Here is a 22,867-nt window from a genome sequence, read left to right on the forward strand (position 1 = left end):
GAACCAATAAAGTCGCAATTTTGAATAATTATGAGTTTTTTTTTTCATTTTAGAGCTGACCTACCTTGACTAAAAAAAAGCATATTATTGTGCGCTAAACTAATATCTATGTCATGGTGACATAGATATTAAGTTAGGGTCGAGCGATCGTAGTCTAACTATTTTGAGGTAGATCGCCAGCAGTTCCAGCTTGAGCACCCCTGATTTAGACACTAAAAACTAGTTATTTTTAACTTGAATTGGCAGCCCTAACAAAATTGACATTTCGACGTGTTTTAACGATGACACGGTCAGCTCCGTCTATAAAGCGTGTACCTAATTCTATCAGGAAACAAGCTAGTTTTTCCAATTTTATAATCTATGAATTTTAACCGACTCAAAAAAATGTGAGGTCCACCAGTTGCAATTTACTACTTAACTAGTAGTACCTATATATTTTTCTTAATTAATTAGTTAAATATAATATGTTGGCTGTCGGTTCTCTTTTATAACTAGTTTTATTATATGTATGCACCCACAACCAAGAAATATATTTCGCTCGAGCATAAGACATAGCTCACTTTCACGAGCATAAAAACTAGGTAGACGTTTAACTTATTATTTTATATTAATATATAAGATAATTATCTCTATTTACGATACTACACAATTGAAATGAGGTATTCGCCACCAGGCTGTTTCATAAAATAAATATTTTATGTAATATATATATATGCCGAATTTCTTGCGCTCGTAATTCTCACGTCTGTCGAATGGGTTGTTTAACATATTCTGACTAGGATCACCACCCATACTCTAAAATAGAATAAAATCTTAAATAAAATAGTCAATTTCAGATTTCTGTACTTATACTCTATAGCACTCAAAAACGTTTGAATAATCTTTTTACATAAACGAATCTTTTGGTTGAATTATCTTATCCTTTCTAAAATGGGACTAATCCACTTCTTCCTGAGAAACCCTAAGTCTGACTTACATTATATAAATGCTGAGTGAAATGTTGTGTACGTCCAGAAATCCAAATCGGTAGGTGTTTTTGTAACTTCATAAATTAAAAATTTTATTCGTAATAATTGTTATCTTATTTAGTTGAAGGCACTATTTTTATTGCTTTTAATTGAGAAAATTTTCGTAATCTATAAAATATACCTAAAGGTTGGGGGAAAAGTTTCTTCTCATTTATTTCTTTATATGAAAACCCAAAACATTTTACTTTCAAAGTTTACTTATCTACATTATATACATGCAGTGGCATGATCCTGTGATGATTCCATGATGATTTCTGTAGAAACTTTGGGACTTCTGGTAAAAAACACGCAACAAGAACTTTGATCTTATGTTAACCTACCACTGCCTAAATAATTCTGAAGGGATCGAAACAGGAGGAAATGCGAAGGAGTAAAATCTTTCTCTTCAACTTATTAATATCGTCAGTTGTTGCCTGTAGAGATCCAAATCGTTGGTTCTCCCCAGCGTTAAAGGCTCATAATTTTTCAAACATAACATCACCTTCTTGCGAATTAACCCGGCTTTTGCCAGTCTGTGGCCTGACCGACCTTTGAGCAAGATTAACATCCACTACTTTATCTTTTAATTTTAATTTTTACCATAAGGGAATATTGTGCATTTCAGTTGCAATGTTAAAACTTGAATTTTATAAAATCAGATATTATCTTTGAGAAAAAAAAGCGCCCACTAAAAAACACTGTAATGTCCATCTAATCAAAGTTGTACACACAGTCAGTAAACCAATGACTATAAAACTAGAATATTGAGTATAATTACTAAATATTTTATGAAACAAGCCTGCGGTTTTATATATGTATTCATGTATTTCTAACAAAATTGTACAGTCAACATGATAAAAGAAGTACCTATATTATAGACTTTTATGAAAATGTTCAATTATTAATTAAGATTAAATAGAGGTATTGGAATATAACAATATAATAAGATGATACAAAATATTTTTCAATGTGAGACTCGTGCTACATCTATGTTGAAACGATTTAGGGAATAAAATGTGTTAAGAAAATGTAATATTATATTTTAAGACTAATAAAATAGAACAAGACGGATAATTTACTCGAAAAAGTAAGACAATTACGAAACCAACGAGTTATTAACGGCCGTTCCCAATATACTATCTACAGATAGAGATAAATTACTACCTTCTACTGTCAGTAATTTGCTGTCAATAATCTGAAGCTGTCCCAATATACCCGATAAGTCATTCTTATCGCCTTATATTGGGATGCGTGAATTGCAATCTCTATACAAACTTCTATCGCTTGTAAGCTATACGTAGTCCCATTTACAGACAGCGTGTACGGATAAGGTGAGTTACCGTCGATAAGTTTATTGGGACAGAAAAGTCAACGATAGTTACGATTTTTATCTCAAGTAGGCCACAACCGGAGACAGACTGAATATTGGGAATGGCCGTAAGAGTGTAAGCGATAACTAACTTCGTTAAAACGCCTCATCACCATATGCGAATATAAAAAAAATAAAAGGGATTAAAATTATCAAAAGTTCTTTTGCTATGGTATCAATATTCCGTCTAGATCTTTTTTATTAATCTACGCATTATAAAAAAACATAATCAGACATAGTATGAAATGCATATGAGATTACAGTATGAAACATCGCATAAATATTTTAAAATAAAAAACAAAACTAATTTAATCTGTAATATATATTTTCAACTGTTTAAAGATAAATTTGAAAAGCACATTTTTCCCCACATTCCACACCTACTATATCACTCTTAATTTTCAAAATACAATTTACGTGTTACAATACATTTTAAACATACTATGATATAGAAATTTATATATTATAAATATATCGAAGAAAATTTCTATATTTTGGATCTACAGAGATAAAATTTTAGTGTGCCTTTTTCGGACCTAATCGGAGATGTCAACCAGATTGAATACAAAACACCCTTATAATAACTGAATGTTATTTCAGGTCCATCTAATGCATTCCATATTCTAAGCAAATATTAATATATCACTAGACTAATGAATCACTAGGAAATATTTACACTCTTCTTCTACAAATCACTGTTATGTTTATATTATTCTGAGGCACTGATTTCGGTTTAAAATGATTTTCTTATAATTTGGAACAGAACAACATTGCAGTATGACACATGTCATTTAATCCAAGAACTGCGGGCCTACCATGAACTCTTATTGCGATTCAATTTACGACCTAAAGTGAACTGCTTTGCTATTTCGTACCACGACGTCATTAGAGCTATCCAATTTTGGTTGACGTCAAATCAAGTCGGAATTTGAATCACAAACTGTTTTAGTTCGTTCATTCATTCGTACCATGAGGTAATACTTCAACCTAAACTGGATAGCAGTTTGGGTACCTAAACTGAACTGCATCGGAATTGATTCGCTAATTAAACGTTGATGGTAGGCCTTTCGGTGCAATTTTATATGTAATCTGTTCTAAATGGTAAGACGCTGTTCCAATTAAATTACGAATTAGCAATAAAGATAATGTAATAATAATAAATATTATGCCAACTATAATCATTCGTATACTATTCACAAAATATGTATTGCACCCATAGGGTTGTATAAAAATTTAATCGTTTAGAGTTTTCCCTTTTAAATATTACCATCCAATCCTATAGCAGTAAGACTACGGGCGAGTGCCCTGTGTTATCTTAAATAAAATATATCACAAGTGCAAAGAGTTGGCGCCGTGGGTTAGTTGGAGGAGACAGCTTGTTTGTGTCGCCGGTGGTCGTAGTTTACGAGTCGTTGCCCGACGAGGTACTTGTCATTCTTTATGTGCTCGTATAGCTTCGTAAATTGACGTATCTGAAATTATTAAGTACATTTCAATCGTATATCCAATAACATTATTGTTAACAAAATACAATGACATCATGTTTGCCTCAGTACAGATAAAGGTGACTTTTTTTTATGATAATAAGGGACGAGACGAGCAAGACGTTCAGCTGATGGTAATTGATACGCCCTGCCCATTACAAATGCAGTGCCGGTCGGGATTATTGAAAAACCCAATAATTCTGAGCGGCACTACAACTGCGCTCGTCACCTTGAGACGTAAGATGTTAAGTCTCATTTGCCCAATTTCACTAGCTACGGCGCCCATCAGACCGAAACACAGTAATGTTTTCGCATTTCTGCGTCACGGCAGGAATAGGCGCCGTTGTGGTACCCATAATCTAGCCGGCATCCTATGCAAAGGAGCCTCCCACTAATAATATTAAGTAATATTGACTGTAGTCGTCATCATAAGTATACCGACTTAACAATATCTCGCCTCTTTCGCGGAGATCATGTTATATACGCATAATATAAAATAAAATGAACGAAAATTTAATAATCAAAACACATTCTAGAATAACTATAGGGGAAGAGACTGGACCTCACAGGGAATCCTAGTGTGAGGCCAGAAAACTTGTAAAATTAAAGTTACTTACTTTAAACCAACGTATATTTTGTAACAGATATTTTGTAAATCTATGTAACTGATATGGTACTGCAATAAATTATTCTTATTCTATTCTTATTCTAACAAATTTATTACTTTTGGGAATTTTGTAAAACTTCTCCTTGATATGGTATAGGTTAAAGTAGTTGGGGAATATAATATCACTCCACATGCAGTGTCTTAAGAATCGGCATTTCAAAATAATTTGTATATTTTTGATAGACTTTTGCTACTACTGTTTAAGTGAAAAATTGTATAATTAAATGAAGACAGCTAAATATGTATATGGTTGAATAAATAATATAAATAAAAAAGAAACTAAAATTAATTATAGAATTGATCTGTGCTTTTAATTCAAAATATTTTGACTGTTAAATCCACAGTAACTCATATTCTTTTAACACATTAGTTCTTGAAACAATAAATACAGAATTTTTATATATACAAGCTAGTGCGAAAATGAAAAGAATTATTAAAAAAGTGTGTGTGTACTCTGTATGCATGCAAGAAGTTATACTTCTTTGGCGTAAGAAAACAAAAATCCTTATAATTATTTATTGCTCCTGCCATTCTACGTTTGTAGAAAGAACAATATTATAAAAAACTTGCAAAGATGGCTTTGATAATTAATTATTAAATAACGAATACGGCTGTATGGGCTTGAACCCCTTGCCTGTCCTAATAATGGACGAAGAAACCCAAAAAAAAACAACGAATGTCGCAAACGTCAGAAAATTTTAGGAACCAACTTCACCCTGTTACTTGTGTTACAGTAATGCGCGCGCATCTCAAAATTTCACTCTCATATTTTTTCATAACACGGCTAAAAAAGTATAACTTCAAAAAGCATGTCGGTGTTAACACTCTTCTAGCAAGCATACTAGACTAACCTCCGTGGGTTTTGGTCTGTTAATTACTATAGTATTTTTTCGATTAACGCGACTGTTACACATTTAAATAAAACACTTTTTAAAGGATTAAAACGCGTGTAATTGTAACATTGTTTTTAAATTAGATTTTTGCGTGAATGTTACATTTAGATTATTATTTTAGCTGACCCGATGTTTCAAGGCATTTCAGATCTCGTTTTCAGCGAGACCTCACGGACTAGTAAAAAAATAGGGACTCCGTAACAGTGTAGTACCAAAACAAGCCGATTAACGTGTGTAAATACATAGCCCAACGCACACACTTACACTAACACAAGCCGACAGGCGGCCATTATGAGACTTGTCATCGTCTGTTACAGATCAGTTTGAGTCTCAATAAAATATTTTAAAATGCCGTCGTGCGTTGTGAAAAAGTGTTAAAACGATACTATATAAGTATATGTGGTCATATATGATTATTTATGGGAGAAAAAATTGTGTAACAACACACACATGCTAGTGAGCATAAAGGTGCTTCACTTGCTAATATCACGGCGCGGAGTCCTTTTTTTTACTCGTTCGGGGGACCTTTGTAAAATGTAACTTTTGAACAAAAATCTAATTTAAATACAAAGTTACAATTACACGCGTTTTATACCTTTAAAAATTGTTTTTAAAGGATACAATGGCTTAATTAATTAATTACTAATAAAGACATTAAGATTGAATAAGCTTGGATTCTATTGAATTCCCGTAGCAATCCATAGTGAGGTTATAGATTGATAATATACTTAATATTTAAGACATTACTGTTAATTCAACAGATACAATATATTGTGACATATTCAAGTTCAACATGAATACCAACAGTTGAAGTAAGCCTTAAGATTTATGAGATGACCGTGATATAATTATTTTTACCACACCTCCGCGGAAAGTTCGATTTTCTGTCCTATTTGTGCGAGGAAACTGATACTATTCCGCCTTCTGTATTTCACCTTACTTCTTATAATGTAGCATATAGTAACGTGTGACGGCAAATATCGATAAAAGTCTTTATGTCATATTATACATAGTTCGATGCTTTGTGAAATAAAAAAATTAATAAATGAGATCTTCGGTGAATTCCTCCGAAATCCAAAAAGAAGTGAATAAAATATATTATTAAAATTAGTACAGATAATGAAACTCGCGTCGATAGTACATAACAACCACTGGTTAATTTTTATAGCAAAGCATAAAATTTCAATACAGTATTTTTCAACGATATTCGGATAATTTTAATTTTAATCCGAAAACTGAGTTAAATAGAAGAATTGGAACGAGTGCATTAACTGTCTAAGCAATGATTGAAAAGTTGACGCCTCTTCGACCCTCCTTTATTATTAGGCATAATATTAGAACTATAATATAAGTGTATGTAATTATTGACGTTGGGTATACTATCGACTGTAAAGTAGATTCTGGAAATTTAGCGAAGACTTTAGAGTTGGAAAATCATATAAGACAAGGCCTAAGATAATAGTTATTTATGCAACTGTTGTGTAATAAGGGGTATTAAAACACGAATGTGGGTTTATCGTGTGTTACTCGGCTTCGCCTCGTGTGATAATAGTATCACATGAGTGTTTTAATACCTAATTATCAACAGTTGCATACAAGACTTTATCTACACCCAGAATATGAATCCTCTAAAAGATTCTGAAACAGTTAGCTTACTGCTAACATTAAAACAGCCAGCCCTAGTAGTAACCTAATATCATCTCTTACTGATTATATACAAATAAATTAAGTATTAATGAAAGAATTATTAATTTTAGTAGTAATTTACATTTTATATAGTGCAATTATTAAAATTCACTTGATTATTATGTTATTTTGCAGCGCTTAAAATATTCGGCGGTGTGCTGTCAAAACTTGAATCACACATTTTTTCAAGAAAAATGGCGGGGTTTCGAATAACCTATTATTTTTTACGGCGCGCCATGTTCTAGTAGTGTGGAACGCGCGTAAACAAAAATGTTCTTTTTTTGAAATTCATACAAATACCACGCATCGAGCAATAAGAATGTGGCTGTTTGTTGAAACTCTTTGGGCATGAAGGGATCGAAAAAAAACCTAGGAGTGTTGTTATGAAATTCAGTACAACATTACAGCAGTCGTTTGGATGATGTAATGGTTATTACGACGTTGGGTGTTTTAATGTTATTTTTTTATTTTTATTTTACAACTTTAGAAAACTTACAGCTAGATACATATTAAAAATTAATCTATTATACAGCAGATAGCTATTTACAAGTTTTCACAAATAATAACAATTTATTGTGTATAGTCGTTTACCTACATTAAATATAATATTATATAACCTATCTTGCTTTATATAAAAAAAAGTTTTTATTTACTTGACTTCTAAATTGAAATGGTGTCGTCTTGAATAAGTCAAGATCGTATTCACTATTAACTTCATTATAAAGTTTGCATGCTCTTATAAGAAAACTGTTCTGTCTATAATTACATTTTGCTGATTGTATTTCTAGTAGGTTGCCCCGCCTTTGGGAGCTGAATGAGCTGATGTTGGTAATAAGCTAACTGTTTCAGAATCTTTAATAGAGGATTTAAAGCATGGGCGTAGATAAATAAATATAAATACAGATGTCACGCGAGTTGAATGCAGTCGGGGCCTGAGGTAGAGCCAGAGACCCCGGCTGTCCGCACGTGTCACCTCGCGCATCTACAATGTGGTTGTGAGCTGTGCCTTGCCGTCGCTGACAGTTATCGTACGCTTAACGTGTCATGTATAATAACACGAGATATCAGGTTCCATTCTATAAGACACGAGAAATAGCGAACAATGTTTCAGACATGGTGTGTCGAGGAAAGGCAGAACAAAAATTTAAGATGTAATTATTAGGTTAAGATGGTAAAATTGAAGCATTGTTTAAATGTATCGATACACTCATGTAGGTTACGGTCATCACTTGTGATGAGGTCACAGCACTATCGCGCGTAGTCTGCACGCAGCACTCACTTGCAGCACGAGGACGGCGGACGCCAGGGCCGCCAGCAGGAGCGCGGGGTACACTCGCCGAGCGAACACGTTGCGCTGCGACGGTGACGTCACCACGAGCGGCGCCAGCGAGTAGGCACACACGTACGGGATAGCCAGCGACAGACCGAGCCAGCGAACAAGTGGCGCCGCCACCGACCGCAAGATGAACCTGCACCATTATATGGAATATTCATTTTTATATGTTCATTCGAAAGTTTACATCGCTATTTAATTGTTCACCTCAGTGCCGGCTTAAATTCAAATTCAAATATTTTTATTCAAAATAGGACGTGAAATCACTTATTGAAAGTCAAAAAAACTACCACCAATTCCAAAGTGAATGCCTCAGGCCTGAGAAGAATGGGCGCAACAAACTCAGCGGGCTTCTTTTTTTCATCAAAAATATCTTTTACAATTAAAGTAACATTTACAAAGTAACATTGTACAATTAAACTTATTATTTAATAGCCTGAGGGCGGTCGCTCCATTCCCAATCTGTGGTATCATTAAGAAAGTCATTTATGTTATAGTAACCTTTACCACACAAACGTTTTTTAACAATTCTTTTGAATAACGTAACACCTTTGTTTTGAACATTTTCTGGGATCTTGTTGTAAAAGCATATACATCGCCCCACAAAAGACTTACTAACTCGACTTAGCCGAGTAGTAGGCATCATCAGTTTATGTCTGTTCCTGGTGTTAACATTATGGTTATGACAGTTTCTGGCAAATTCACTTATGTGCCTATGAACATACATTACATTATCAAGAATATATTGAGAAGCAACAGTCAAGGTGTTAATTTCTTTAAATTTTGCTCTCAATGATTCCCTAGGACCTAGGTTATAAATAGCGCGAATAGCCCTCTTCTGCAGCACAAATATTGTATTAATATCGGCAGTGTTGCCCCACAACAATATACCATAGGACATAATAATATGGAATAAACACATAGCTATCATAGTAACTGCAACGGGCCCCGCATATTTAAACCCACAAATCTCTGCATGAGCGTAATTTTTTAAGTGAAACTTATTAAGAAGTGGTGACATTGAATTTACTTGCTGTCTCAAAAACGTGAAACGTTACATCTTTTGCTACTAAGACAATCCACGTCAGACACTCGGTAACCGACTATTTCCAGTATACAGGTTGGTATTTTGAGAAGGGCGGTAATGGCCAAGCCGGAATCTACGAAACTTAGAGAAAAGTCGTGAAAGGAGTCATGCCCTTGATTTATAAGAAACGAACAAGTTTTTTAAAATTTCTTACACTTTTGATGGAAATCGACACGAATGATTATTAAAAAAAATACATCGTGTATTATTTAACCAATTGATTCTGTTGCTAATAAGGATCAAACTTTGGAAACATATGTATTACTAAAAATTCAAGCAAATAGAAAAGAAAATACAAATTACTTTTCATATCTCACTTTTACCTAACAAATAAGTTGTTAAAAATGGTTTCCGTTCACTCAAAAAAACGCGTACACCTTCCTTAAAGGCCGGCAACGCTCCTGTGATTCCTGTGGTGTTCCAAGATATTGTGGGCGGCGGTGATCACTTAACACCAGGTGACCCGTACGCTCGTCTGTCCTCCTATTCCATAAAAAAAAAGTGCATAAGTTTATACGTCTCTCCAATGACCTTTCAGGATTTGATACCATGACAGGATTTATCCTCGATAGAATAACACCAAAAATGATAAGATTTCTAACAAAACGTTTGAAGAGGAGGTGAGTTTTCTTCCGTGTAAAAATAATAAAACAAAAAAAATGATATTTCCTTTCATTTTTAGTAAAACATATCTTTGCAAAGATTGATCCTTATCAGCGACAGAGTCCATTGCTCCAATTACAGATGTAATATTATACAAATACAGATGTAATTTATTTTGAAAAATCATTCGGGTCGATTTCCGTCAAAAGCTCAAAAAAATTTAAAAACCAAATACAAATACTTTCTTATAAATTGAGGGCATGACTCCTTTCACAACTTTGCTCTAAGTCTCGTAGTTTCTAACCCGCCCTTCTCAAAAAACCTACCTGTAGATCAAGGCGTCTTTGAAATTATTTGCAACGGGCCTCACGCTTGCTTAATCCGGCACTGGTTCACTTAGGTGAGAATTTTGACTGCCACGCTACGTTTAATTTGAATGAGACGGCCTAAAAACATAAGATTAACAGAATCGCACATTCTCACGAGTAATACGTTAATATTTCAAACTACAACTTAGACCAAAATAAGAACAATGTATTCTCTTTTATAGGTAATAAATTACAACATATATAATTTTTTATAAATTGTACTGCACATTCCCAGCAAGAAGCTTCGTATTGTTATGACAACTTGGGGAAGTTATATGAAAATCCGTTTTTTAAGTTTTTTTTTTTATAAATAAATATTTTTTTTATATTGAATATTTTAACAAACTTCGACTTGGAACTTTTTCCGCCCGCACATTTGTACGAATAAGGGAATAGGTAGGTAAGTGACGCTGTTACTGGTCAGTTGTCATCAACCCAAAGGCATATTCCCAGAATGTGCTGCATAAAAATATAATAAAGATTATAATCATCTGAAATCAATACAACCACTTGTCAGTACATCGTATGCCTCTCAGGGCCTTACAAATATACTTGGAAAAAAGTTATAACTTAGAATAGACCAAGAATATGCAAAAATTTTAACTCGCTGACAACACTGTCAATACAATGATAATTTTGAAGTTTTCCCAATGTCAAGCAGCCTTGCAAATAAACGCGGGAAACCTCATACGTCTGAATAAACCAATCCTAAGCAAAATGCCGTCAAAGTTTTATGAGTAATGAAGGAAACTTACTTAAGATCCATTTCCCTGATGCCGTCTCTGTAAGCTTTCTCGATAGCTCTTCGCATACTCCAGTCGGGCCCCATCATGGTGAGCGCGCACACTATCTTGGTGTACAGCACCCCTAATGCCCAATCTTGCCACACGAACATAACGGGCGACTGTTCTAGCGGCACACGCAGTGGTATTACCAGCACCTACGGATTGAGACTTATTAGCAACGTTCACTTATATATAATGAAGTATTATTTAATAATAATAATTACTCTGCTGAGATCTATGGAGCGTACTTGGAATTTGCTCAGACTTTACTTACGTAAAACTTAGCTCAGTTTGATAAGACGCGAACGTGACTCAGCACATTCTCAGCATAAATTCAGCTGTCAAATAACTATAAAAACTGAATAAAAGATTATGCTAACGCGCTCGGGCTGCCCCTCGTATTCTGGGGAGGGCACAGTACCGCGCATCACAGTCACAGGACAAACAGGGCAGCAACACCACGGCACCCCGCTCCACGCTTAATGTGGACTTTTGTAACATCAGGGGAATTCACTCCAATTTAAACGCAGTTCACCATCATCTTGAGACGGCGCAGCCGGCCTTGTGTTTCCTTACGGAGACGCAGATATATCGATACGTCATATTTAACGTACCTCGGGCACTAAATTGAGCTTAATTTATTGCCTCATGCCGGGGTACCTGTGTACGTTAGGAAGGATATCTGCTGTCGCCGTCTCGGCAACATTGAGGGTAGGGACCTGCCCACTCTCTGGCTCCGCGTAGATTTAGAGTGTGTCTACAGGTCCCATAGTGGTAACGCAGAAACGGATCACCTCATGGGCTGCGTTTAAGCGGCATTTGATGACGTGCTTGCACAGATCCCCTCCGCTGAAATCGTAGTCTTGGGTGGTTTCAACGGACACAATGCCGAATGGCTTGGATCACGTACCACAGACTACGCAGGGCGATCTATGCATAATTTTGCATTGGCGTATGGTCTGTCCCAATTGGTTGAGTCGCCAACGCGGCTCCCAGATGTGGATAGCCACATGCCATTCTTATTAGATCTTCTGCTGACCACACATCCCGATAATTACCAGGTCACCGTCGACGACCCTCTCGGAACGTCCGACCATTGCCTGGTCAGGAGTGTAGTGCCTATCCGACGCCAACGTCGCAGACCACCAGCGACCCGCCGCGTTTGGCACTACAAGTCAGCAGATTGGGATAGGATGCGTTCCTTAGTTGCATCCTACCCTTGGGACAGGGTTTGTTTCCCTTCGGATGATCCTAGTGCCTGCGCCGTTGCAGTAGCCGATGTGATTCTGCAGGGCATGGATATTTTTATACCAAGCTCTGTAGTACCGATCGGTGGCAAATCACAGCCCTGGTTCGATGCGACACTTAAAGCAGAATCTGACTGTAAAGAACAGTTAAAATTGGCGAGCAGCTTTCCAGTTACCCGACCGGAACACACAAGTTCTGGTCGTTGACGAAAGCTGCTCTTGGTAACTTTAACCAGCCGTCCATGCCGCCGTTGCACATGAGGAATGACACCCTGGCCCATACGGCAAAAGAGAAAGCCGATCTCCTGTGCACTCTTTTTGCCTCCAACTCGACTCTTGACGACAACGGAAAAACACCGCCGACCATCCCGCGGTGTCAGAGCTCCATGCCTGAAGTACTTTTCAGACAAAAAACTGTTCGGCGAGCTCTGTTTTCGTTGGACGTCAGGAAGTCGAGCGGGCCGGATGGCATTTCTCCAATCGTGCTTAGAACGTGTGCCCCTGAGTTGACGCCGGTGCTTACGCGTTTATTCCGGCACTCTTATTCAAAAGGCGTAGTCCCTGACTCATGGGAAGTCAGCCCTTGTCCATCCGATCCAAGAAAAAGTAGACTGTTCGGATCCGGCAAACTACAGGCCTATAGCGATTACCTCCCTGCTTTCCAAAATCATGGAGAGCATAATTAACCGCCAGCTCTCGGTATACCTTGAGGGTCACTAGTTGATCAACGACCGGCAGTATGGCTTTCGCCATGGTCGGTCGACTGGCGATCTTCTGGTATACCTAACACATAGATGGGCGGCGGCTATTGAAAGCAAGGGGGAAGGCCTGGCAGTTAGCCTGGATATAGCAATGGCCGTTGATCGTGTATAGCACAAGGCGCTCCTCTCAAAACGTCCATCGTTTGGGCTTCCCGAGAGCTTATGCAAGTGGACCTCCAGCTTCCTCACTGGGCGCAGCATACAGGTCGTTGTCGACGGTTATTACTCGATTCCAAAGCCCGTGAACGCTGGAGTGCTCCAAGGCTGTGTGCTATCTATGCTTCTTCTGCATATCAATGATATGTTGGACACCTCCAACATACATTGGTATGCAGACGACAGTACTGGTGATGCCGTATACACGGGCCATGCAGGTCTCACTCGGGAAATCGTCGAACAGTGCCGGGAGAAACTTGTGTCTTCTATCGAGTCCTCTCTTGAGAAGGTCGCGGAATAGTTACCCCATTGAACCTTGTCCAATTTAACCCCCAGAAGACTCAAGTTTGCGCGTTTACCACTAAAAAAAAACCCCATTTGCCGTATCACCGCTCTTCGAAAACACTTCCCTTAAAGCCTCGCTTAGTATCGGAATAATGGGTCCCGAAATCTTGAGCGATTGCCAATTCTGTGACCATCTGGAGGAAAAAGCCAAATTGGCTTCGAAGAAGCTGGTGCACTATTAATAGAACACGGCAATACTTCAAGCCGTACACTCCTCATATGATCAGTATATCACTCACCAGCTCCAGCAGCAGCCCCAACATGAGCGGCACCAGCCCCAGCAGCGCCAGCGCGGCCAGTGCGGCCCGTGCCCCCCACCCGCTCACACTCCTCATATGATCAGTATATCACTCACCAGCTCCAGCAGCAGCCCCAACATGAGCGGCACCAGCCCCAGCAGCGCCAGCGCGGCCAGTGCGGCCCGTGCCCCCCGCCCGCTCACACTCCTCATTTGATCAGTATATCACTCACCAGCTCCAGCAGCAGCCCCAACATGAGCGGCACCAGCCCCAGCAGCGCCAGCGCGGCCAGTGCGGCCCGTGCCCCCCGCCCGCTCACACTCCTCATTTGATCAGTATATCACTCACCAGCTCCAGCAGCAGACCCAACATGAGCGGCACCAGCCCCAGCAGCGCCAGCGCGGCCAGTGCGGCCCGTGCCCCCCGCCCGCTCACACTCATATGATCAGTATATCACTCACCAGCTCCAGCAGCAGACCCAACATGAGCGGCACCAGCCCCAGCAGCGCCAGCGCGGCCAGTGCGGCCCGTGCCCCCCGCCCGCTCACACTCCTCATATGATCAGTATATCACTCACCAGCTCCAGCAGCAGACCCAACATGAGCGGCACCAGCCCCAGCAGCGCCAGCGCGGCCAGTGCGGCCCGTGCCCCCCGCCCGCTCACACTCCTCATATGATCAGTATATCACTCACCAGCTCCAGCAGCAGACCCAACATGAGCGGCACCAGCCCCAGCAGCGCCAGCGCGGCCAGTGCGGCCCGTGCCCCCCGCCCGCTCACACTCCTCATTTGATCAGTATATCACTCACCAGCTCCAGCAGCAGACCCAACATGAGCGGCACCAGCCCCAGCAGCGCCAGCGCGGCCAGTGCGGCCCGTGCCCCCCGCCCGCTCACACTCCTCATATGATCAGTATATCACTCACCAGCTCCAGCAGCAGACCCAACATGAGCGGCACCAGCCCCAGCAGCGCCAGCGCGGCCAGTGCGGCCCGTGCCCCCCGCCCGCTCACACTCCTCATATGATCAGTATATCACTCACCAGCTCCAGCAGCAGACCCAACATGAGCGGCACCAGCCCCAGCAGCGCCAGCGCGGCCAGTGCGGCCCGTGCCCCCCGCCCGCTCACACTCCTCATATGATCAGTATATCACTCACCAGCTCCAGCAGCAGACCCAACATGAGCGGCACCAGCCCCAGCAGCGCCAGCGCGGCCAGTGCGGCCCGTGCCCCCCGCCCGCTCACACTCCTCATATGATCAGTATATCACTCACCAGCTCCAGCAGCAGACCCAACATGAGCGGCACCAGCCCCAGCAGCGCCAGCGCGGCCAGTGCGGCCCGTGCCCCCCGCCCGCTCACACTCCTCATATGATCAGTATATCACTCACCAGCTCCAGCAGCAGACCCAACATGAGCGGCACCAGCCCCAGCAGCGCCAGCGCGGCCAGTGCGGCCCGTGCCCCCCGCCCGCTCACACTCCTCATATGATCAGTATATCACTCACCAGCTCCAGCAGCAGACCCAACATGAGCGGCACCAGCCCCAGCAGCGCCAGCGCGGCCAGTGCGGCCCGTGCCCCCCGCCCGCTCACACTCCTCATATGATCAGTATATCACTCACCAGCTCCAGCAGCAGACCCAACATGAGCGGCACCAGCCCCAGCAGCGCCAGCGCGGCCAGTGCGGCCCGTGCCCCCCGCCCGCTCACACTCCTCATATGATCAGTATATCACTCACCAGCTCCAGCAGCAGACCCAACATGAGCGGCACCAGCCCCAGCAGCGCCAGCGCGGCCAGTGCGGCCCGTGCCCCCCGCCCGCTCACACTCCTCATATGATCAGTATATCACTCACCAGCTCCAGCAGCAGACCCAACATGAGCGGCACCAGCCCCAGCAGCGCCAGCGCGGCCAGTGCGGCCCGTGCCCCCCGCCCGCTCACACTCCTCATATGATCAGTATATCACTCACCAGCTCCAGCAGCAGACCCAACATGAGCGGCACCAGCCCCAGCAGCGCCAGCGCGGCCAGTGCGGCCCGTGCCCCCCGCCCGCTCACACTCCTCATATGATCAGTATATCACTCACCAGCTCCAGCAGCAGACCCAACATGAGCGGCACCAGCCCCAGCAGCGCCAGCGCGGCCAGTGCGGCCCGTGCCCCCCGCCCGCTCACACTCCTCATATGATCAGTATATCACTCACCAGCTCCAGCAGCAGACCCAACATGAGCGGCACCAGCCCCAGCAGCGCCAGCGCGGCCAGAGCGGCCCGTGCCCCCCGCCCGCTCACACTCCTCATATGATCAGTATATCACTCACCAGCTCCAGCAGCAGACCCAACATGAGCGGCACCAGCCCCAGCAGCGCCAGCGCGGCCAGTGCGGCCCGTGCCCCCCGCCCCGCCCACTCCCCCGCCCGCTCCGCCAGCGCCGCCCGCCCGCCCCGCGCCCAGCCCGCCGCCAAGGCTCCTCCTCGCCCCGCCGCCCAGCACACGTACGTCCCTACCAGCATATAATCTTAAAAATATTCTTATTTGTTTAATATACATGTGCATACATGAATTTTTCAAGTGGGCGTGCAATCTAACATCATTAGATATTCGTAAAATCAATTTTTCTAGCCCGATATTGAGAACTATATAGAGTATACATACTGAAGCCTTGGACAATGGTAGCAAGGTAGGTGAAATAGATACCGATTATAATAAAGCCTTTGACCGAATAGACCATTAGACTTTTATCGAAAATACAACTATTCGGCATAGTTGAGGATTTGCATCGATGGTTTTCATCTTATATGGACCAAAGATCACAAGGTAATAAGTAATTATATCTCCAGCTGTATAACCATTCCTAGTGAGGCTCCGCAAAGATCGTTACTCGGTCCTTTATTATTCACCATCTTTATAAATGAAAATTATATTTCCTAATGCTTTCTTAACACTCGCTTGCTCTGTTTTGCTGATAATATGAAGATATTTAATATCATTAATGTTTAGAGCTAGTAAGAGCCACTCTTACTACAAAACTACCGAAAATGTCTAGGAAACCTTCAAAAACACTACAATCACACCCAAAACAAGCGAAGAAATCGACAAGTATTTGAATAATCTTACAGATTTTTTGGGAACTTCAAACAATCTACGCAAAGCGACCGACGTACAGATTTACTACAACCAGCTAGAAAACATCATACTTAAAAGCCTTAAAACACATCAAGTAACAGAAGTCAAAACACATAAAACATTCAGTAAGGAAACAGAAACACGAATCAAAACACGAACAGAACTAATAAAAACCAAAAACGAGAACACTGATATGAAAACAGAACTAAGTAGATTGTAGAAAACTACAAATAAATCAATAAAAAAAGATTACGCCAAGTACAGATACAACATAATAACTAAAAATTTTGAAAAATTCAGAAGTACAAAAAGAGCATACAAGGAATTAACCACTCACCAAAAATGGGTACATAACCTTAACCATATATCAGAGGAAACGAAAACAAGGAAAAACGTGATTGAACATGCAACAAACTTCTATAAAAATCTGTACATGAAAAATGAAAATATGAACGATGTCACTGAAAACCGAACTTACTGTGAAATAAAATCTAACAATGTGGAATTATTCGATGAAAAGGAAATGCATACACACATAATACAATTAAAAAATTGAAAAGAGCCCGGGCCCAGATGGTATCAGCAATGAAGCTATAAAAACGGGAGCACCAGTCCTACTACACCACCTTACTAAATTATTCAATATGATCCTGAACACAGAGACTGTTCCCAAAGGTTGGTGTTCGTCAGACATACATCTTACTTTTAAAAAAGGCAATTCGCAAAGATATAGACAACTATAGGCCAATTAGTCTTCTATCAAGCACATATAAACTCTGTGCTTCAATAATACTGAAACGAATAACTCAGGAAATTGACAACGCACAACCTACAGAGCAAGCAAGGTTTCGGCTCAGGTTTCAGCACTATTGATCACATACAGACAATTGAACAAGTAATAGAGACCACTCTATGAGGCGTTTATAGATTTTAGGAAAGACTTCGATAGCATCAGTCACATCTCCATCTGGAACGCGCTTTACACTTTAAATATCGACCAGACATAAATCAACATTATAAAAAACGTGTATGAAAATAGTACAAACAAAGTTAGACGGGAGACCAGCGGAGAACCCTTCAATTGAACGAGGTGTAAGACAAGGTGACCCGTTGTCACCTAAGCTTTTTATAGCGGTTCTTCAAGACATTTTCAGTAAAATATATTGGACACACAAAGGAATTCTGTTAAATGGTAAATACCTCAATCATCTTCGATTTGCAGATGACATTGCGATACTAGCTGAATCACCTAAAGACTTAGAGGAAATGGTAACGACACTCGACCAAGAAAGTAAAAAAGTTGGTCTTGCAATGAACACAAACAAGACAAAAATAATGACTAACCATTACAGAATGCCAATACAAGTAAACGGACACACAATAGAATATGTTGACAGTTACATCTATTTGGGGAAACAAGTCTCATTCAATACAAACAGCAACTTAGAAGAAGTAAAGAGGAGAATAACACTAACCTGGAAAAAAATTCTTGTCGCTTAAAGAAATATTAAAAGGCAACTATAGCCTGCATATGAAAAAAACCGTGATGGACAGTTGTATTATACCATGCCTGCTATATGGCTGTCAAACCTGGGCATTCACAAAAGAAATAGAACAAAAAATAGAAAAGACACAAAAAGCAATTGAGAGAAGTATATTGCGGATCAGAAAACTACAAGTACGTAGTGAAGACATTAGAAAGAAAACCAAGCTTACCGATGCACTATGACACGCGCAAACATTGAAGTGGCAATGGGCTGGCCACATTGCTCGCTTCACAGACAGAAGGTGGATCATAGAGACCAAATGCAAAGGACCACCAGGTAAAAGATGCGCTGGTAGACCAAAGCAGAGATGGGCAGATGACATCGTGCAGTCGGTGGGGGAAACTGGATCGATCAGGCCAAGGATAGGGAAAAATGGAAAAAGTTGGGGGAGACCTATACCCAAAATGGGGTCCAAAACCAAAATTATATAGAATAAATAATTAAACTGGCCACTTTAAATAAAATTAACACTAGATTTAAGAACTTTAAATTACTAACATTTGATTGTATATTATGGGTTATGGAATAAATGGCTTATTATTATTATTATTACTATTAATGTTTAGAACCTTCAAGCTGACCTAGATCGACTAGACAACTTCTGCCTAGACAATAAGCCTAATCCAATAAGATTACCCTCCAAATGCTCTGTGGTTACTTTCACACGTAAATATAACATTACATCTTCAGCTTATAAATTCAAAAGTCAAACATTTACAAAAAATATTGTGGTGCGTGATCTTTTAGTTTTATATGAATATTAACTGTTATTTGATGATCATATTGAAGATATTATAGTGAAAAGCTTCGATCAACCTGGGATTTGCACAGCGCACCTATGCTTCGTTCAAAAACATCAAAATATTTAAAATTCTCTATTGCACATTCGTACGCAGTATACTCGAATATGCTGCCAAGGTATGGAACCCACAATACTATACAAGAATACAACTAAAATATATCAAGTATTTATATTTCCGACTCAAAATTTCATTTAAATCAGAAAACTATTAAAATCTTTGCAAACGATTTATTATAATCCCTGTCTCCAAGAATCCATCAATTGCGGAAACCAATTTTTATTTTCTTGAAGGATCAAAAGTTTTTTTTTTATGGAATAGGAGGATAAACGAGCGTATGGGTCACCTGGTGTTAAGTGATCACCGAGCAGATACTGGGGTGCGCCAGACCAGAGATGACAGCAATACTCCATGTGTGGCCGGACCTGCGCTTTGTAGAGTGTAAGAATGTGGGCCGGCTTGAAGTATTGCCGTGCTCTATTAATGACCCCCAGACTTCTTCGAAGACAATTTGGTTTTGCTCTCCAGATGGCCACGGAATTGGCAATCGCTGGAGATTTCGAGACCCAGTATTCCGATACTAGGCGAGGCTTTAAAGGAAGTGTTGCCGAAGAGCGGTGATACGGCAAAAGGGTTTTTTTTGTGGTAAACGCGCAAACTTGAGTCTTCTGGGGGTTAAATTGGATAAGGTACAATTTACCCCATCCCCCCATCAAGCAGGCAGGTAATCGCTATAGGCCTGTAGTTTGCCGGATCCGAACTGTCTCCTTTTTTTGGGATCGGATGGACAAGGGCTGACTTCCATGAATCAGGGACTACGCCTTTTGAATAAGAGTGCCGGAATAAACGCGTTAGCATCGGCGTCAACTCACACGTTCTAAGCACGATTGGAGAAATGCCATCCGGCCCGCTCAAATTCCTGACGTCCAATGAAAACAGAGCTCGCTGAACAGTTTTTTGTCTGAACTGTACTTCAGGCATGGAGCTCTGACACCGCGGGATGGCAGCGGTGTTTTTTCCGTTGTCGTCAAGAGTCGAGTTGGAGGCAAAATGAGTGCACAGGCGAACGGCTTTCTCTTTTGCCGTATGGGCCAGGGTGTCATTCCTCATGTGCAACGGCGGCATGGACGGCTGGTTGAAGTTACCAAGAGCTTTCGACAACGAATCGTCGAAAAAAATCAATCAAATCAAAATCACCAAAAGGATCAAAAGTAGTTGCATTATTTGTTATTTATGATTGCGTTATCTTATTTAACGTATTATTTCTTTACCTTAGATATATTGCATAATTGGTATCGGTAAATTTAACTTTCTAACAAAATGTCACCCCTTTAAAAATAACAAAAAAAAATTGCCACAAAAAATTATTAAATTACATAGACTAACCACATGCCGCAGTGTAAAGCTCGTGAACGCCACCCGACGCTTTTGGCAGCCACAAAGCCATTACTTTGCGACCGATGGCTACGGGGATTACCTGGAATCAAAAACAATTTATAAATCATGATTGACCATACTAGGCATGACTTTTAAGTTCTGTCGTTCCTATACTTTTGGTCAGAACACTTTACCATTATGCAATAAAAATGTAGGATTGGAAATCTTCTACCTAATCTGTAGATTATAAAGGGAAGAGGTAAATGAAAAGAGAGCTTCTGGATCAATTACAAAAATAGGGGTTGCACAGGGTTCCATTTTAGGACCATTTCTGTTTGTTATCGACCTCCCTTATCTCACTATGTATAAAATTAGTGTGTACATTTGTTTTTAAAATTAAACGTTGATCATGTTGATCATCAAAGTCTATGTAAACAATGTTGTAAATAATATTATACATTTAAAGTTTTAGGTTTAAAGGTTTAAAGTTAAAACTTACTTCTTAATGGTAAAAAAAGTGTTAAGAATTTAGTTTACTAAATGTTAAACAGGTGGTATCTATGTTTTTAATAACTATCCGATTTACTTCAGTTAATCATGTGACTTACCAATGTCAACGCGCTTGCCAACACAAGAGACATACATATAAAACCAAGAAGTATTGCCACTCTCAGCGGAAACCAAGATACACGCACGTACGGTTCAAACCCGGCGGGACCCTCTCGCCACATCAATGCCTGGTAACAAAAGTAATCTATTAAACTGTTAGCCTCATTATTTATACGAGCAAATGAAAATTATGTGAGAATCATATAATACATAATAATAACTGACAAAATGAAAATTAATAATAATCACATCCCCAGAATGATTTATGCAAAGGATATAGCGAAACATTGAGAGAACACAAAAATAAATGAAATTCGAAACTTTTCATAGATATTTGTCAATGACAGAACAAAATTAAAGAAACACAAAAAAACTTTCGTCAATTTATTGAACTAGGCGTTATATTGCGGAAATCCATTATCATCCAAATGTTGTGATTTTTATTGAATGTTAATGCCGCTAAGTTTTGTCTTCAATCAATAATGCAGCAGTCCAGTGCCAGTATTTGGCGAGTCAACATCTCCCGAGGATGCCTCGTGTAGAGTCGAAACACGTGTGCCATTGATTAAAGACAATACTTAGCGGAATTTACAATCAATAAAAATCACAACATTTGGATAAGAAATTTCGTTGCAACGAAGTCTATTGAAATCGAAGTAATATGTCTTATCTTGGCAATAACAATTGCATTATATCTAAATTAATATTATAAAAAGGTAATCTCTGAATTTACAGAACCGATTTTGAAAATTCTGTTACCTACGGAAAGCCACATTGTTTGTGAGTGTCATAAGCTATGCGAAACATGAAAAGACTTTGTCATTGTAGTCGGATTTGCAAAGTAAGTCGGAGAAAAAAGCAGTCTAACAAAAACGTTTCTTACGAACTCTGCCTTAACGATGCAAGATATAAGATTGTTTTGTATTATATTCATGTGGCAGCATTATAACACCGACTTATATGGTTACACTGGTAAATGCTGTCGAAATCGCGGGCACCAACTACCATAATATAAGGCCGATTTGGAATATGTTATAAGGAGATATGTTTTGAAACCGTTGATTAGAATTTGTTAAAATCTCTTAATCTTGAGAAGAACTCAGTGACAGAGTGGTCGTTTCATAAGATTGCCTTTCCGCTGGTTGCTCTTATTGCGAAGTTTCTCCATTTTTGTCAGCCCAGCGTTTACTTGCTCATTACTCCCTTGTACTACACGTAGAATCTTGTAGAATCTTTGTTTCGCCTAGTGCGTCTGAACTTTCTTATTATTTTTAATTGTACAGTCATAGAAAGTTTTTGTTTTAAAAGAAGTTAAATCTTTAAATTGACTGATTGGTGCGATGTGCTATTCAACTTATTCCCAATAGTCGTCTCCAGCCCGT

The 22,867-nt window shown here is 40.0% G+C and overlaps 1 protein-coding gene across 1 annotated transcript in view; it reads right to left on the minus strand.

Annotated features, from left to right (window-relative positions):
- Positions 1-2,680: 2,680 nt before the first annotated feature.
- LOC126968616 (E3 ubiquitin-protein ligase MARCHF6) overlaps positions 2,681-22,867 on the minus strand; it is a 28,239-nt gene continuing 8,052 nt past the window's right edge. The window contains exons 5-10 of the mRNA XM_050813640.1: positions 21,485-21,613; positions 20,886-20,976; positions 16,348-16,529; positions 11,253-11,437; positions 8,386-8,575; positions 2,681-3,848 (exon numbers count right to left, since the gene is read on the minus strand). Of these exons, the coding sequence (XP_050669597.1) occupies positions 3,735-3,848; positions 8,386-8,575; positions 11,253-11,437; positions 16,348-16,529; positions 20,886-20,976; positions 21,485-21,613 (891 nt within the window). The 3' untranslated portion in view covers positions 2,681-3,734. The remainder of the gene's footprint in view (positions 3,849-8,385; positions 8,576-11,252; positions 11,438-16,347; positions 16,530-20,885; positions 20,977-21,484; positions 21,614-22,867) is intronic.

Source organism: Leptidea sinapis, chromosome 1 (assembly GCF_905404315.1).
Source record: "Leptidea sinapis chromosome 1, ilLepSina1.1, whole genome shotgun sequence".
In the NCBI taxonomy this organism is placed as follows: domain Eukaryota; kingdom Metazoa; phylum Arthropoda; class Insecta; order Lepidoptera; family Pieridae; genus Leptidea; species Leptidea sinapis.